At 37.6% G+C, this 18,828-nt stretch overlaps 1 protein-coding gene across 4 annotated transcripts in view; it reads left to right on the forward strand.

Moving 5' to 3' along the window:
* The window catches only part of TNRC18 (trinucleotide repeat containing 18), a 170,979-nt gene that overhangs the window by 97,807 nt on the left and 54,344 nt on the right, over positions 1-18,828 (forward strand). For 3 of the 4 annotated variants that reach the window (XM_063430182.1, XM_063430185.1, XM_063430183.1), the window contains exons 10-16: positions 227-1,108; positions 2,816-2,994; positions 3,786-3,919; positions 12,175-12,303; positions 13,417-13,582; positions 15,252-15,570; positions 17,045-17,317. In XM_063430182.1, coding sequence (XP_063286252.1) covers positions 227-1,108; positions 2,816-2,994; positions 3,786-3,919; positions 12,175-12,303; positions 13,417-13,582; positions 15,252-15,570; positions 17,045-17,317 — 2,082 coding nt within the window. The remainder of the gene's footprint in view (positions 1-226; positions 1,109-2,815; positions 2,995-3,785; positions 3,920-12,174; positions 12,304-13,416; positions 13,583-15,251; positions 15,571-17,044; positions 17,318-18,828) is intronic. The other variant, XM_063430184.1, reaches the window with a different exon arrangement.

Here is an 18,828-nt window from a genome sequence, read left to right on the forward strand (position 1 = left end):
AGCTTTAGCTTTGTATATCTAACGTTTGCTTCTCAATCTGGCTGCAGCACACAAACCGGGTGTTGTCCGCTTCATGGGTCTTTGCAAAACATGAAAAGATCACAAAAGTTATAGAGCTGCATTAAATTGTGTTTTCTTTAGGGCATTTGGCATGTCAAGCATACGATAAAAGAATGGAAATTAGAATGTGTTTATTTTTTTTTTTTTTTTTTTTTCTTCTTTCCAGAGGTCTCCTCCCCAGGTTATCCATTCCAAACTCTACCATTTAGACAACATTACCCATACTTTATCCAACCAACAGCCGCTACAGATGCAGACTGTTATGCTCCAGACGTTCCACTCTCGGCTAGTAACTCCAATCAAATGGAAACCTCCTTGGAGTTAAAACCCACGCGCTTAGTCATTTCTGAAGGTTTTGATCCAAGTGTAGCAGATGCTTCAGTTGAGTCTTTAGAAAGTAAACTGAAGACCGAAGATGATGCCTTGAAAGCTGATTGTGAACAAAAAAGTGAACTTGCCAGAGACTTGCAAGGGGAAGACTTGACCTGTCCGCTTGTTTTGCTCCAACAGAGTGAAACCTCAAACATTGAAGATGGACAGAACCAAGGTCTAGAGAACTGCCAAGCAGTTTGTATCTCACAAACCAGTCCTGAAACTTTAAAAGAGACAAGTTCAACTCAGACAGACTTTAGAAGTGCATCCAGCGAAGATGGTGAAGATGACCAGATCACCCCAGGTCTCATACCTCTTGATAGTCAACATGCTCAAAGCATGACTGATTTTAGTGACTTAAATATTTTTGAAGAAGGACATGCAAACAGAGAACAGGAATGCATGGACCCTGTAGCTGACAATTCATGTAGTATTGGAACAGATATTTCTTACGTGCCCGCTAACATGTTGTCCATGGATATTAAACCCGAAGATCCATTGGCTGGAATGAATGCCTTAGTGGCTGCAACTGAGTTGCCTCAGTTCTATTCTTGTTTACCTAGTAATGCTGAAAAATTTACTTCAGAGCCAGGGGATTCTGCTCTTTTCCATGGCATTGCTCTGCTAAGTGACATGGCAGAACTTGAATTGGAGAAAAGAAAAAAGGAATTATGTGGTAAGAGTTCCACTCCCATTTACCTTGTTTATTTTTAGTTTACCCAATGTAAGACACAGGATGTACTAAAAAATACTGTGATATAGAAGGGGTCAGCAACATGCAAGTTTGGTAAACCTAAATGGTCCACTGTGGAGGTCAGGGGATCTCCACTGTCACCGTAGAATTCACCTCTTTAGCGTAAGAGGTTTGTGGTCTGCATATTACGCAGATGTGTACCTCTTCCTCGCAATCCGGAACTTCTGAGTGATTCAGTGCATTGCCCCTGGTTACCATGGCAATGCTCAATCCCACTGAGAAGTGTAAGACTGAAGGGATAGGTACAAGTTGTCAGTATCCACCAGGGATCCACCTGGATTCATGTCCCTGTTCTTTCCTTTTTTTATATGTATGTGTGAATGTGTTAGGGGTGTGTGTGTTAGGTCTTGAAATGTTAGGTCTTAAAAATGTCGCAATTTTAACAAATCTATATATATAATGCCAAAATACCAGAGTATTGCAGTATGCAATGATACCTTTTTTTTATTGGACTAACATAAAATTTCAGAGACAAGTCTTTGAAATATTATGCTAGTCCAATAAAAAAGGTATCATTGCATACTGCAATACTCTGGTATTTTGGCATCTTGTCTACTGGACTAATACGGCTAATCCAATCTTTTTTATTTATATAAAATCTGGATAGATAGATATATAGGTGAGTGCAGCCCCCTGAACATGCAGAAATGGGGTGCTGCTGGGGGCCAATGTGACACAGGTTTTCACCCTTCCCTGTCACAGGTGCCTCATCTCAGGGCCTTGTACTGTAGCGAGCCCCAGGTGGATTTTTTTTTCCCCAAGTAAGTTGGTTAATCTCATAAGAGCAGACATTAGGCTGTTAGAGTAGGACCTGCCAAAGATGGGGTACATTGATGTTGTGGCAGGCTTATGCAATGTATGATCATATAATGTAACTAAACCCCCATTATTTTTGCCTAGATTAGGTGTATGTGTGTGTGTGGTCTTAAAATCTTGCAATTTTAGCAAATATCTTTATATGTATAGATAGATATATAGGTAGATATAACGATAATTGCAACATTTTAAGACCTCCCATAAAATCCAACTGCAGTCATCCAACCCACATACATACATTGCACCTCAAACATCTCACACTCAACACACACAATAAACAAAGAGCCCACAAACACATACAATACCACTAATGGGTCACACCACACACAGCCTGCATACAATCCCACAAAGTAAGGTTCCCGAACATATTCCCACAACCCTCCACAAGGTAGCCGCGCACCCTCCACACAGAAACACAAAATAATTTTCTCAACAATTTGTTCCACATTATTATTATTATTGTTGTTGTTTTTTTGTTTTTTTTAATAGAGCTGGTACTCCAAGGAACATTAAAGTATTACATGGGCACCACTCTAACAAAAGATTGACGACCCCTTGTATAAAATGTAGCAAAAAATATTTAAGGCCATTAAGGTCATATTTTACTGACACTGGGGTATAATATTTAAAAAGCCTGTGTACAATTATCTCTCTTTATTATAAGAGGAATTTACATAAACTAAATATATATCTCACTGTGTTCTTTGTCCACAAACTGCTAAAAAAAAAAAAAAGCCAGGTTAAAACTCTATGAAACATGTCTCCTAGGTAGGAGTCACAATTGGTAACTGACTGACCTTATTTTGTATCCAGGCATGCAGACATGTTATCCTCCAGTTTCCCTTGAGAGTTTGCTCGCTGCTAGCACACAGATGTTGATGGAAGTTCTCTCGCGCCCTTCTCTGGATTGTTTGAAAGCAGAGTCCATTCAATTACCTAGAGATTTGAATCCTAACAAGAAATACAGCTGGATGCATAGAAAAGATGATACGGTGAGTGTAGTTTGCAGGACGTGACATAGTTTCTATATAAAGGTATGCTCCAGGCACTGGGGTAAGCTTGATGCATATAATTATAACAACTTGTCTCTTCACTGATGCACATATTTGTAAAACTGCCTACCTCATTTTGTGTTACAGAAACCCCTGCTCAATATATTTGTAATAATTTTTTAAAAAGGCTCAGTCACTGCAATGCCGTAGCGAGCAACATCTCAATCATTGAAAATATATAAGTGAAAATCTTACTCCACAAAATGAAAGCTGTCACTAGCTTCCATTCTTCATATATTTTAAATATTTGCAGAAGTAGTTCTCATGATTTCTTTATTTTAATAAATTATGTGCTACTCGTTGTTAAATAGTTCTTGAGTGAACCACTGTACTGGGATCACTCGGATGAGAAATTGATAAGTATTCTAACATGTAATATTGTGCATACAATTCTTAGTCTGTTTTTCAACGCAAAGCTAATGGAAACTAGGGATTGGCTGACACACTGTAGCAACTTCCCCGTTACAGTGTTAAAATATGGACGAGATCTTTAGGAAAAACCTAAACACATACATATCCTTTCTTTTATTCTCTGTATTAAATATAATAGTGTGTCTTAAATTTAAACTAGATAAACAAAATTATTTCTCTTGATTAAAATTACTTTTTTTGGGTGTGTTTTTTTTTTCTTATGCTTCTTACCATATGCTGTGTGTGAATGTTCTACCTCGAAATAATAACTCATAATGTGGTGGTAATTAGGCGTTGGCACGTTTTTTGTTTGCATACAGCTGTTTTCGATGAAGTCTGCCATTGAGCACATGGATTCTACAGAACTTGACTATAGGATCAAATTAGCAGAGCTGCAGAGACAGTACAAAGAAAAGCAGAGGGAATTGGTTAAGTTGCAAAGAAGGGACTCAGAGTAAGTATTTACCCTTTCATTATTTGTCTTGTGAGTTTGTATAATTGTATCTTAGTTAAAGGGATTCTACTGTGCCAGGAAAACAAAGCTGTTTTTCTAGCCTATAAAATCCTACAGTGACCCCCTCTCGCGGGGCTGACCGGTTTAAAAGCCCGTCAGACACTTATCAGAAACCAGTGCCGATGTCCCTCGTTGCTGGATCAGGCTCCACCAATGCTCCTCCCCCGCCGGCTGACGGCAATGGCGGCACTCTCATTAGGATTTCCCCATAGGATCGCATTATTCAATACTTTCTTGTGGGGAAAAATCTATCGCTGGAGGTCCTCATGCAGAGCGTCCATTTCAAACCAGGAAGTACCTCTAGCGGCTGTCTGATAGACAGCCACTAGAGGTGGAGTTAACCCGGGATTGTAATTATTGCAGTTTCTTAATAACTGCAATAGTTACTATTGCAGGGTTAAGGGACATTGGACACTGCACCCAGACCACTTAAATGAGCTGGAGTGGTCTGGGTGCCTTCAGTGTCCTTTTAAGCTCACTGCAATATCATTGAGCATTGTAGAAATTGTAAGCATCTTGGTTGCTATGCTTTAACTAAGGATATGGTGATATCTAGGATGCTCAGTAATTTTTCTGCAAGATTAATTTGCAGTGTTTATGCAAGTACAGTAAAAACGGAACAAAAAAAGAATGAATTTGAGTATTGACTGTTTGGCTTTGAAGTGGCGAACTCTCAAAATGTTGAATTAGTGTATCTATTGGAGCCGCACAAGGCGGCCTCTCAAATCTTTAAACAGACGTGCCTGTCAATTTACATTTGTATTTTATTATAGTAAGTTAGACTTGTAATTCTCACAGATTTTTGGGAGGTAGAAACAAAACAAGCAGAACTCATTTTACGCTTTATGCTGGTATTCTCACACACTAATAAATACCGATGGACTTGACATAATTCTTGTATAGTGCAAACTAGTCACTGTAGCCATTTTGAACAGTGAACAACACAAAGTGATTTTTTTAGGGTTTAGATGATCTCACCCTCCCTTCCATAAAACACAGCAGTGTACAGTGCAGCGATAATGAAGAGACGTTTGCATGCAAACAAATCAGAGCTTACCCATTTTGTTATGCAGCAAAGGTATTTACATAAATATAAAAGGAAACGAAAAAGTATATAATAGTGAAATATTGTTTAACTGAATACAAAAGATAAATAAAATTGGAAATGTTGGCTCTGAACGTGTGGGCTTTCTGTGCCTTTATGGTGGCAACAGCAACCTTCCTTTGTATATCCCTTTAAGAACTCTGGTAAAATATATGTAGAATAGGAGATATAAGGTGCAGAAAAATAGTGCAGGATATCCAGATATCAAAAATACAGTCTGTACATATGGTAAAACTGCTCACCTTATTTAGGAGCCCATAAAATACTAATAAATGCAGGTTTTGCATATCATGCCAATTCTGGATTGGCAAAGCTCCCTTTTGGTCCAGTTGGAAGAATTGTGGTTTTGCAAATAAAAAGTAGCTTTTAACCCCTTCCCAACCGCGGATGTACCAAAAATTGTCCTTAAGGACCTCGGACGTACCTACTACATCCGTGGTATTCCTACTTACTTACATGATCTCCACCGTTGTCTGACAGCCCCCCTAGACAGGACCCCGCGGGCCATGTGACCACTCTGAAAGAGCGGTCACGTAGCCGCAATAGGCGTCCATAGTGCTGCTTGACAGGCAGTCCCCCTGCTGGTGAAAAATTTAAATGTTAATGAAAAAAATAAATTACATAAAATATATATACGTGTGTGTGTGTGTATATGTATGTATGTATGTATGTATATGTGTGTGTGTATATATATATATATATATATATATATATATATGTATATAGTTAATACAATGTTAAACAAAAATCTGCACACCAGTCAAGCCATAAGACTTGCTTTTCCCACAGAAATCCCAAACCTGCAGTGATGTTACAACCACAAAGGCTTCTGGGTGGGTGGGCATATGCAAATTAGTTTAACAAAGAATCACATATTTGACTCATTCCATTTTAAACTTGAATTCCTTTTAATCTGTGTTTGCTGCATACAACAGCTTGAAACACAATTTAGGAAAAGATGTAAAACTAGTGAACCACTCATGGACAGCTGTTTTGTTGTTAATGCAACTCACCCGCATGAGGTTGGTTACTGGTTTTCTTATTGAGGCTTGGTAGTGCTTGGGAAGCAAAATCCAAATCGGTTATGGTGGGGAAAAATTGTGATTGAAAACCCCTTCCACCTGAAGTCTGTGGATAGTTAACCCCTTAACGCCGTTACGGCGTTCTATGCCGTCCCGCATAGAACGCCGTAACGGCTTTGAGCCCTGGAGCCGCTGGGATACTTACCTTCCCGGTGCCCCACTTCAGGAGGACTGCCTGACAGGCCAGGCAGCCCTCCCATGCCAAATCAGGCCCCCTATAAGCTGGCTGTGGATCTGCCTGCAGGGGGACTGTCTGAGCTGTCAGACAGTCCCCCTGGTGGTGGAAAGCGTAAAAAAAAATATGAATTAAACATGTTAAAATAAATGTGTGTGTGTGTATGTATATATATGGGGGGATATTTGGGAGTCTAGCCAACTCCTTGGTTTTGCACCCCTCCCTGTTACAGGTGCCTCATCTCAGGTCCCTATTTAGCCTTGTACTGCAGAGAGCCTCAGATGGAATTTTTTCCCAAGTAAGTGGTTAATCTCATAAGAGCAGACATTAGACTGTGAGAGGAGGACCTGCCAAAGATGGGGTACATTGGCAGGCTTATGCAATGTATGATCATATAATGTAACTAAATCCCCATTATTTTTTTGCCTAAATTAGGTGTTTTTAAAAAAAAACTTTTACAAACTAATAAAAATCTGTCAACATTGAAGTTGCTGTTTAGTAGATAGGAGAGTGTGCTGGATCTTGTGTATTGTTTGTATGTATATATATATATATATATATATATATATATATATATATACATCTTATATATGTAACGTCATACATAGTGTATTTGAATGTTAATATAAGTATACATATTAGTAATAAAATACACTTAGACTGACGTTACATATATAAGATATATATATATAATACATATATATTTTATATTTATATATACACATATAATTACAAGAATAAATACAATAATAAAATAAATAAAAATATTTTTTTAAAATTTAAATAAATTATATATACATATGTAATTTCATTCTAACTGTATTTTGTTATCAATATATATTGGTAACAAAATACACTTAGAATGACATTCTATATATATCTATCTATATATAAAATACAAACAACCGCAAATATATTTATATAAATATATATAGTTACATAAATGATTACATAAGTATACACGTAGAATTTAAATACATATATGTATATATATTAAAATTATGTATATTTAATCTTTTAGCATAAGTATGTGATTTTCTTAATTAAAATTTGATTGACATGCCTGACAACCCAGGCAGAAAGTGCAGAGAATTTAATTCGCAAGCACTATATTTAACCCTGTAACTTTCCAAGACACCATAAAACCTGTACCCAGGGGTACTGTTTTACTCTGGAGACTTCGCTGAACACAAATATTAGTGTTTCAAAATGATAAATTGTATTACAACAATGATATTGTCAGTAAAAGTGAAGTTTTTTGCATTTTTCATACACGAACTGCACTTTTACTGATGATATTATTGTTGCAATAGGTTTTACTCAGGGCTCGAGTCCTGCAGGAACGCGTGGGAACGGCGTTCCTGCACTTTTTTCACAGGAGGAACGCTGTTCCCCCTGCAGACACTCAGGGGGCGGCAAAAAATGCCGCCCCCAAATTCCCTGTGTTCCCCCTGTCATGGGGGGGGGGGCACCTGATTCCCCCCCCCCCCCCCCCCTGGCGGGCGGCTCTCTCCCGGTCACACGCGGCGAGGGAGTTGTGTCCTCTCTGCTCCCTCTCACCGCGCACCGTTTTCTGATGCAGGGAGCCGGAATATGACGTCATATTCCGGCTCCCTGCATCAGAAGACAACCCACGCGGCGAGAGGGAGCAGAGAGCACACAGCTCCCTCGCCGCGTGGTACAGGGAGAGAGCCGCCTGCTTCACTGCAGCCCCACTGGACCCCTGGGACCCACCCATGCCAGCTTTCCTAAAAGGTAGGGAGGCTGGGTGGGTGGGAAATGTTAATTTTAATAATTTGTATATATGTATGTTTGTTAGTGTATGTGTTTATTTCTGTTAGTGTGTGTGTGTATGTCTGTTAGTGTGTGTGTGTATCTATGTGTGTGTATATGTCTGCTAGTGTATGTGTGTATGCAGTGTAGGCTAAGTAATTTATATAAATATTTTGATTAACAATCATAATGCATGGTAAAAATATAGCTTATTAGAACAAAGTATGCAATTTAGATATAAACAGGTGGAACAGATTTGATGATTTACAGAAACCTCCTAAAATGAGCCAACACTCCAGGCTCTTAAAGCACTACAACTCGCTTGCTTCCCTTGTATTTGGAGGATTTAAAAATTATTACTATTTTTTTTTTTTTTAAAGAGTTGAGGTAAAGAGAAATCTTCACTTTTATAAAACAAATTTTTTTTACACCATCCCAGATGTCAGTCAGACAGCTGACCGAGGTTTACTGCCCCACTCCCTTTAGACTATAGTTTATATCGGACGTGGTGGTCTGAGACGATCTTGGTGCTTCCATTCATACACTTGTAATACAGTTTATTCGGAAATGTATGATTGGTCAGGTGTGAATGCATGGTTTCCCGAAGGATTTTTAAATCAGAATCCTCTATATGGACAATGTCCAGCACAGATGGGAATGTCTGTGTCGGATAAAAAGTGTAGAGCATACAGTAGCTGTAAAATGGAATCTACCCCCCCCCCCCTCCACACCCCCCCCCCCCCCCCCCCCCCCCGAAAAAAAATTAAATGAGTGTGTTGGGGTATATCTATTAAATGGTTGATTACTTTTTACTGTGGATTGTTTGTTAATAACATCGCAATACTGCTTTCCATTGCAGTGGCGGCTTACATGTTCATTAAAGGAAAGTACTTTTTATATCTTCTTGTTCTTTTAAATGTTACTGTAGTACTTTACAGTGGGGTGTACAGAATAGAGTAAGAACATTGAAAAACGGTCTGGTCACTAAGAGGTTAAATATATAATAACAACAAAAAAATCTCTCAATGAGAAATAAAAACAATAAAGGATTTAAATTGAATATACAGTCCTCGAGGTATCGGATGCGTTTTGCCTGGTATCCAGGCTTTTTCGATTTATTTTTTTTTTAAATTCATCCTGGTATAGTATTATTCAAACTCAATCAAAAGGGAACTTTGCCACTCCAGAATTGGCATCATATGCAAAAACTTGGAGCCAGTATTGTATAGGCTCCTAAATAAGGTGAGCAGTTTTACTATATGTACAGACTGTATTTTTGATATCTGGATATCCTGCACCCTATGTCTCCTATTCTACATATATTTTTCTTAAGGGAATATACAGAGGAAGGTTGCTGTTGCCACCATTAAGGCAATTGTGAGCATTTCCTATTTTCTTTATCTTTTTTTTTTTATTCACTTAAATAATATTTCACTATTATATACTTTTTTTTGTTTCCTTTTCTATACATATGAAACTACCTATGCTGCATAACCCTATGGGTAAGCTCTGATTTGTTAGCATAAAAACGTCTCTTCATTAGCGCTGCACTGTACACTGTTGTGTTTTATGGAAAGGAGAGTGATATCACCTAAACCCTAAAAAAGCACTTTGTGTTGTTTGCTGTTTTTTTGCGGGATAAATTGGAGTATTCATATAGTGCTATAGCTGCTAACATTTCATTTAAGTTTAAACTTTAAGCGCAAGTATAATTCACTCACAACTTTCTCCTTTTACTGTAGCCATTTTGTTGACCCTCGTGGAGCCACTTAAGATGTATGGCTGGGAAGTGGCTATGTCATTTGCAGCCAGTAACACATATATAACCTCTAGTTATCCTGGTTCTTTAGAGGAGTAGGAATAGGGCTCCATCATATCTCCAATGTTTTCAGAATTCAGGGTTAGCTTTAACTCTACACTGATCAGCCACAGCATTAAAACCACCTCCGAATAATTTGTAGGTCCCCTTGTACTACCAAAACAGCTGTGATGCTTTGAGGCATGAACTCCACAAGATCTCTGAACATATCCTGTGGTATCTGACTCCAAAACATTAGACAACTTGCAGGTGGGGTCTCTATGGACCGGATTTGTTGTTCCAGCACATCCCACAGATGCTCAATCGGATTGAGAGCTGGGGAACACCATAAACTCTTTGTTATGTTCCTTAAACCTTCCTGAACAATGGTTGCAGTGTGGCAGGGTGCATCATCCTGCTGAAAGAGACCACTGCCATCAGTGAACACAATTGCCATTATGAGTTTAACCAAGTTTGCAGCAATCTATAGGTAGGTGGTACGTGTCAATGTAACATCCAGATGAATTCCGGAACCAGGGTTTCCCATCAGAATATTGCCCAGAGTATAACAATGCCTTCGGCCTGCCTTCTTCCAATGTACATCCACATGAATGCCAGGATCCAACATTTCTCAGCAGAACATTGCCCAGAGCATAACAATGCTTCCAGCCTGCCCTCTTCCTATGTGCATCCTGTTGCCATCTCATCCCTAGGTACATGACGCACATGCTCCCTGATCCAAAAGAAAATGTGATTCATCAGACCAGACAACCTTTTTCTAATGCTCCATTGTCCACTTTGGACGCTCACATCCCAATTGAAGGCTCTATTGGCAGTGGACAAGGGTCATCCTAGGCACTCTGACCTGCAGCTAGGCATCAAATTACAATGCACTGTGAGTTCTGACACACTTCTAACATTCAACAATTTCAACTACGGTAGCTCTTCTCTATGATCGGGCTAGCCTTCACTCCTCATGTGCTTCAATTACCCTTTGGTAGCCAATTCCCTGAGGCCAATTCCAACACATAAAATTCAAGAACTGACTTTACTTGCTGCCTAATATATCCACCCCTTGACAGGTGACATTGTAACAATACAATTGATATTCACTTAGATTAGATAGATTACATGACTGTGTTTGATGGTTGATGGGGAGAAGGTGGGGATGCTCTCCCTTTCCTAACCACAAATTCAAACTTAAATATAAGATCCCTGATTTTTAATGGATGGTAGAGCCCTATTCCTTTTTTTTATTTTTTTATTTAAAGTTTTTATTTTATGTTTAAATCTTGAAAACAATTGTACAAAGTACATCGGTATCATTTCAAAGTGCAAGGTTACAGCTTGTTGCATAAAACATTCATGGATACATAGTAAATAGAGTTGAGCGGACACCTGGATGTTCGGGTTCTGACGAACTTCGAAAAATAGTCTGCGTTCGGGATCGAATTTGACCCCAAACATGAACCCCAAGTCAATGGGGACCCGAACTTTTGGGCACAAAAATGCCTCTAAAAATGGTCCTGGAAAGGGCTAGAGGGCTGCAAAAAGGAAGTAAAATGGGTGTAAGAGTAGGATAAGTGCCCTGCAAACAAATGTGGATAGGGAAATCACTTAAAATAACATAAAATACCTAAAAAATTAAAAATACAGCTGAGCCATAAAATAGCACTAGATGGAATCTTTGATTTTATCTTTGGAAGAACATAAATCTAAAGCATGGCTGTCAGGAGGATCAACATAATTATTCGTTTGAGAGAGGGTTGGAGTGCAGGGTATTCTCTTGCATTGTTCAAACTGAGCTCAACTCCTGATGCATGGAGAAAAGGCCTTCACAAGCCTCTACATTTATACTATGTGACCCATAGGTTGAGGAGGTGGTGGCGTAGGTGGAAACAGCGGTGGAGGAGGAGAAGGTAGCCAACACTGTTTTTTTATATATATATATATATATATAATTTTTTTTAGTTGGGGTAGCCCCCAAAATATTGGGACATATAAAAAAAGAAACATTTGTGGCCTGCAGTTCAATAATAAGTTAATGGTGAAAGTTCATTTTTCAACATAATCTGAGAAGTTCTAGTGAGGTGTATATAGTGGGATGGGTGGAGTGGTAATTTATTTATATGACCACTTTAGAACGGTTTTTAATAACAAATAAAAGAAATGTTTGTTTTTTCATGTTTTTTTGGAGGAGTTTGCTTTGGTTTTCTTCACCCTGACATTTCTGTGGGTCTTTGATAACCTTGTTAATTTTAGGGAGATACGAGATGAGAAGAGTAGGAGCTTGAGAAGAAGAGGCCCTGGGAGGCCACGGAAAAGGAATCATGGAGACATACGTCTGTCTCCACTTCTGGAGAGAGAAAAGAACAACCACAAAATCAGAAAGTAAGGCTGAAGCATGAATAAGGCAGCATTTGTTATTTAATATAGACGATGGGCAAACTCGATGAATCAGGATGCATAGTTAGAGATAAAGGAACACTATAGAGTCAGGAACACAAACCTGTATTTCTGATTCTGTTGTGTTAAATCCACCCTCCCCTTAGCCCCCTTAGAAGGGGCTAAAAGCCACCTTATTTCCAGCTCTGTGTGGGTCAGCTTGCGCTGGACCTGCCCCTGATCTGCCTCCTTGGTGACATCATCAGAATTTACAATTTTTAGCCAATCCAATGCTTTATCATAGGTAAAGCCTTGAATTGGCTAAAATCGACAAGGAGGTGGGATGGGGCGGAGCCAAATATCGTTTTGCAGAGCGTGGAGATGCTGAACGGCAGCACTTCCCCACGAAGCACCTCCAGTGGCCATCTGAGGAGTGGAGGTATACCTAGGGGGCAATGTAAACACTGCCTGTTCTCTGAAAAGGCAGTGTTTACATGAAAATGCCTGCAGGTAATGAGTATACTTACCAGAACACCTGCATTAAGCTGCGGTTGTTCTGGTGACTATAGTGTCCCTTAATTGAGAATTCATTGTTTTCTTCTTAAGACTAGTACTATATTTAATGGCTACATACCTACTGTTGTGAAGCTCCTGATATTCTTTGTTTTTGACCTTCCTTATCCATATATCAGATTATTGTAATTCTGGATTAAATTATGGGTATTTTTCCTCTTTTCTTTATTTACATAGACTAAAACAATCCCATCGGTGGCCTGGTTAGTCCGGCTTTGTTACTTCTGATGACTAATGTCTTAAATGGTGCACAGTAGTAGTGGATATGTTGTTTGGTGTATTCCTATAAGGAACTGTACAGATAGCAACCGAGTAGCTCTACTAATGCTTTGAGTTGACTTCAGTTTAATTCCTTTGGAATACACTGAAGGTAAAATTGTGGACACTACAGATATTTAGTAAGGATGGAGTTAATTTACAAAATGTATACCTCAAATCGTCATTATATGGAATGCATTATTAATACGATTAATATCTCCCAGTTTTAGCAGAAATACTTTGTTTACCGTTTTACAGTCTATTTATGTTAAATGTGTTTCCTTGCAGTCTGAACAAGTGCCTTCTGCTCTCTGAGGATTCGGAGACAGGAGAATGTGTGAGAAGGAGGCTAATTAACGTTTTGGAAGATGAGGTGGAAAATGTAAGTGGAAAACTGAAAAACAGAATGCGAAGATGGGAGGAACTGGCCAGATCTTCAGGGTCCAAGTGTGAGGTCCGTAATGTGGGCATCAACCTTAATGCTAAAGAAATAGCTGACCATGTAGAAAAGACAATGAGTTATTTAAACATCAAGTAATGTACTAAGCAGAAAAGTGATTTGATTTTGTTTATACGTTAAATAAAAAATAGAAAAGACTTAAGGAGCAAGACAAGCTTGACCCTAAAGTAAAAAAATAGGACTGAGTGGGTAGAGACGGGCATGAACCCCAGATAAATCGATAAGAAAAAAAGATACCTCAGGGGGCTAAAGGAAGAGCGAAGACAGCGTGTGCCAATTTAAACAATATATAACCAATATTTGAACAATATATTAACAGCCACTCCTACATATACTATACAGGCTACATAGATCCTTCCTTTTTAAATCCCCAACATGTTTTTTTTTTTTTGTTTTTTTTCACATTTAACTTTTTGGTTTACTGTCTAAGTTTTTTTTGTTTGTTGAGTTCACATGTTTTGTACAGTACAACCAAGTACTAATTCAAGATAATTTTATATATATATATATGTATAATATCTTTTGCCCTCTGAGTTGCCACTCTCACTGTGGGTAAATCCCTGTGAGACTTCTGGGGAACGGATATTCGTGTGCTATTGGCACACGCTATCTTCGCTCTTCCTTTAGCTCCCTAAGGTATCTTTTTTTCTTATCTATACATTAAATTATATTATCATTTGAATACTTAGTGAAAATAGAAGGTTGGACACCACATTAATATAAATCCATGATATTTTTTTCTGCAAAATAAGGTGGATTATTTTTATAGTTAAAGTGCCTCTGTCATTGTTCTCCAAAAATATAAAATCTTTTGAAATACTGACATTGGCAGTGTTAGAATATCACTAAAATTCCATCACAGTCAAAAGAAATTACAAAGTAGGACTACTTAGTCTTTAAGTATATCCAGTTTTTCACATCTCTGTAATACTATTGTTAATCCAAAAGAAAGCAAAAAACGCAATTTGAAGCAATTTACAGTTTTGTCATAAGTTTTGGGGGGAAATGCCTTTGTGACGCCAAGAACTGTCAGTCAGATTTTTTTCCTCCAATCAACACGCTGTTACCACATATGTTCACTATTATATCCTCAAATATTATGTGTTGTCCCCCCATCCTCAAAATATCAACAACAACCAAAATAAATAATATATATACACACACACACGTTTTTACATTTTATTTTATTTTAATCCTTTTTAGGCAGGTTTCTAAATGTGTATTTTCTACATGTGTAAAAAGAAAAAGAAACCTTTCTCCTCTGCCATAGGCACAATCTCTTTTAAGTCTAAATAGGTAATCTCATGTCCTTTGTGCAGTTCTATTATGGAACAGGTTACCAGAGAGCTGCTTGTAATTGTTTAATGTTATTATATCCCCTCTGAGCTGCCTTTTGACAGTCATAATATAAATATCAAAAATAGAAGTGTATGTATTCCCTTCTTTGTATTTGAAACTTTCTGTACAATAGTAAAATGTCAGAATCAATACATTATCAATTTACTGCAGAAATGATTGATTAAACTCAAGATTGGTTGTTTTTATAAAGAATATAATTATTCTGTCCATGTGTCTTTAATTGTTGCACAGATTGATTTTCTAAGTGACTATGGCATTTTGTCAGAATGTTCATAATAAGAAATTATTTGTTTTACAAAATCAGGTTCGAAGCAAATGCAGAAGGAAAATGAAGTCTATTGACCAAGACCTACTGGCAACCAAGTTGGACAAAGCCTTGTATCTCAGCAAGCAAGACCACCTGAAAGATCAGTTTAAACTTTCAGACAGCAGTTCAGGGAAACAAAGAAGTGCAGGGAAAACAAAGACTATTTCATCTACAGAATCCAAACCGATCCATACCCTACACTTGCCGTTTATAATACCCAAACAAGGAAAAACTAAATTCAAGAATATGGACACAATGTTTAAGGTTAAAGGGGAACACACATCAGTTTTATCAGAAGTTAGCAGCTGCTCATATAGTGAGTAATATCCTGGTTTGTAATTTTACTTAGTTTTTTACAGTTTGCAAGTTTCTAATAGCACAACACTGAACCTGTTTGCCATGCCGCTCTCAAGATTATGTGCATGCTAAAGAACATCTAATAGCTTCAGGAAAATAATATCAGTTTGTTGCTTCATTAATATATTGGATAGTAAGTAGCAGTTTTCCGGACGTGCACGTGTCACAGTTGGGGAAAACTTTTTAACCTTCTATTAGCTTGTATTAAGCTTGTATTACAGGAACACTATAGTGTTAAGAATACAAAGCTGTTTTCCAAACACCGTAGTGTCCCTCTGCCTCCACCCCACCGTCACTGAAAGTGTAAAAACCCCTGACACAATTCTGTCTGACATCAGCGTGCATTACGCCTTCCCTATAGGAAAGCATTGTATCAATGCTTTCCTATGGGGATTTGAAGATGCTGGACATCCAGTGTTGCTTCTTGGAGTAAAACTCCTTGAAACTGCAGTAAGCGCCTCAAGTGACTACCTGGTAGATAGCCACTAGAGCCTGTCCTAACTCTGCAATATAAACATTGAAGTTTCGAGAACAGTTTAACCCCTTACAGTAAGAGTACCTCCAGGGGTATCCTGGCACCATAACAGCTTAATTTAGATTGTTATTTTGGTGCCTACAGTGTCCCATTAAGAAAGTGTGATATAGTTAATGATATCCACTCTAGCTATTTGTTTTTTATAATAGCTGATAGCTGTTTAAGTAGAATCCCAATCGCAAACCCTTCAAATTTGTTCTACTAATTACCTGAATAATAATTTTTTTTTTAAATGAACTAAACGGCCAATCAAAGATGTGCAGTTTTATAGTCACAAAAAAGTTAATGGGTTTCTTGTTCCAGTGAAAGGAATCCATTTTTAGTTTTATGTAATATTAGTTTTGTGCCCATTTGGATTGGAAACAAATCATGTTAGTGGGCAATTTGTGCTTGCTTTGACCTCCAATGTGTCATAAGTAATATCCAAAACAATGCAAATTGGAAAGACAATGTCATTAAAAGATGTGTTTTTGTAGAATTTTCACTTTCTGCAGTAAACCCATTGCAGCCTCGAGAAGGGTATAGAACTCTCACAAACCCTTAGCCTGTTGTTTCAGCGGGAGTGGCTGACCTCTGTTACCTTGCCACATAGCTCCATTAATGTTTTCTTATGAACGGTAAGTAAGGGATCCTAATAGAAGCAGGTATCCTAAAAGAAATCTAGGAGGAAGAACATACTATACAAAATATGTTGTGAGTGGATAATTCTATTCTCTTAATGTATTATGTCTTGTAGAATTCCTTAATGAGAGTTTATATTGGTTCTCCTTTCTCCTGTTAATTGCAGTACTTTATAGTTGTTCATCACTTCCTTGCGCCAATGAAAATCAAATTAACTTGTACATTTTACAAACACTGTCAAACCCTGTCTAGATTTGAAACCCTCTTTTGCTTGCAGATACAGACACAGAGGACGATGAGCAGACTCTTAGAACAAAATGGCCCTTGCAGTCTAACTCAAGATCAATGCAACCAATGATGTACAATTTGATATCCAGAAAGCGTAAGAAAAGTCCAGAATATCTTCTATCTCCAGCAAGTGTAACTTCTAGCTGTGGGACTGTCAGGTCTAAGCAGGATGTCACAAGGAAAAAATCATTTTGTTCACTCCTGCAGAATGCAGAAGCTGGGTCATCTTTCAGCGACTCAACGGAGGACTCGTTTGACCAAGGTTATTAGATTCCAATAGAAAACACTGTTATTTGAGAAGGGTATACTCTGATATACCAGATGGTCTCTGGTTGGCCATCTGTGCATTTTGCAGCATAGTCTGCTATATGATAAAATATTTTATATCTGTAAAATTGTGCTTTCATTATTGGCTCTTATTGAGCTGCTTTAAGTCTCCTGTCTCTATGTTGCTTTGCCATCGTGATCTTTATTTTATTTTCTACCTGACATTTAGGTTCCATATGAATTAATGGTTTAATTTTGTTTTAATATTACTTTTTTTACTTTGTTTGTTTTTGTAAATCAAAAAGTTGTCTGAGGTTGTGATTTTAATGTTTGTATTATCAAGATTTATTAAACCTATCAGATTCATTTTTAACTAAACAAGTGTGCTTTGTGTCTCTTGCGGTGCATTCTAAGTAGGTAATCTAAGATTGGCTTTTGTTCATTCTGCTTTTCCCTCCGTACCCACCATTCCTCACATCACATCAAGGACTTTAATTTTGCAGATGAAGTCCTGCAATCACTATTATTAAAATATCCCTCCTCACAATATGTTCTGGATACATTATCACCTGGATAGAATTTTATCTTCAAAGTAGTAATCTTTTATTAATTTATGGTCCTAAATATTTTTAAGGAAGATGTTGTAAAGCAGCTTTGCATTATTTTTCTAGAACTAATGGTATATATACATTTAGAATATTTTTTTGGTGACTTCTTAACCCAATGGTCATCAATGTAGTCTTAAAGACTTTTTTCAAAGTTTTATTATAATAAAGGATATATTATTGTGAATCTGAAAACCAAAATAGTTCCCACAGCAAGGGAAGGTTCGGAAATAAATCCAGATGAAGTTTGCAGTAAATGTAACATTTTTGGCATCTTCATTGCTTCTGACCAGTTTGAACTCACTGACAAGTCAGTAGAGAACATATCTTTAAATTTAAAAAATATTAGAAATTATTTCAAAATTAATATGGTAGCTCTTTATGTTTAAGGGATATTTGTATAATAGAGATTGCAAAAACAAAAAGAAAATTTAAAACTTTCCTTGATACTAAAAACAAGCTGAAACATCAAGTGCAGAAATTAACCAAACTTTTCTAGAATGCTTGCTTTTTCCTTGCAGCTGCTTGAGCATTCCTTCATCTTTGACCCTTACCCATGATGCTTTGAATGTCTGTATCGGTCTCTTGCATTTGTTCTCACGCTGCACTAAGGAAGCAAAGTGATTGGCTGGAGTAGGGCAGACACCGCACAGCGTGGGTCAGGTTGACAGCCATCAGAACCATGAACTCTTTTATGTAGGTAGGAAAAATCCTTTCCTTTTGTAATCTGTAAAGTTCAACATCTTCATTAATAATAAATTATCCAGTCTTACCTGTGACACTTATGTTCTGTAAAATTGGTTAAATGGATTTTTTTAAGCCTGGTATTAAATGCTATGCCTTACCATACACCCATCAGTCCCCAGACCATACAGTTTATTGTTGACTTGCATAGTGATCA

Source organism: Pelobates fuscus, chromosome 8 (assembly GCF_036172605.1).
Source record: "Pelobates fuscus isolate aPelFus1 chromosome 8, aPelFus1.pri, whole genome shotgun sequence".
Taxonomy (NCBI): domain Eukaryota; kingdom Metazoa; phylum Chordata; class Amphibia; order Anura; family Pelobatidae; genus Pelobates; species Pelobates fuscus.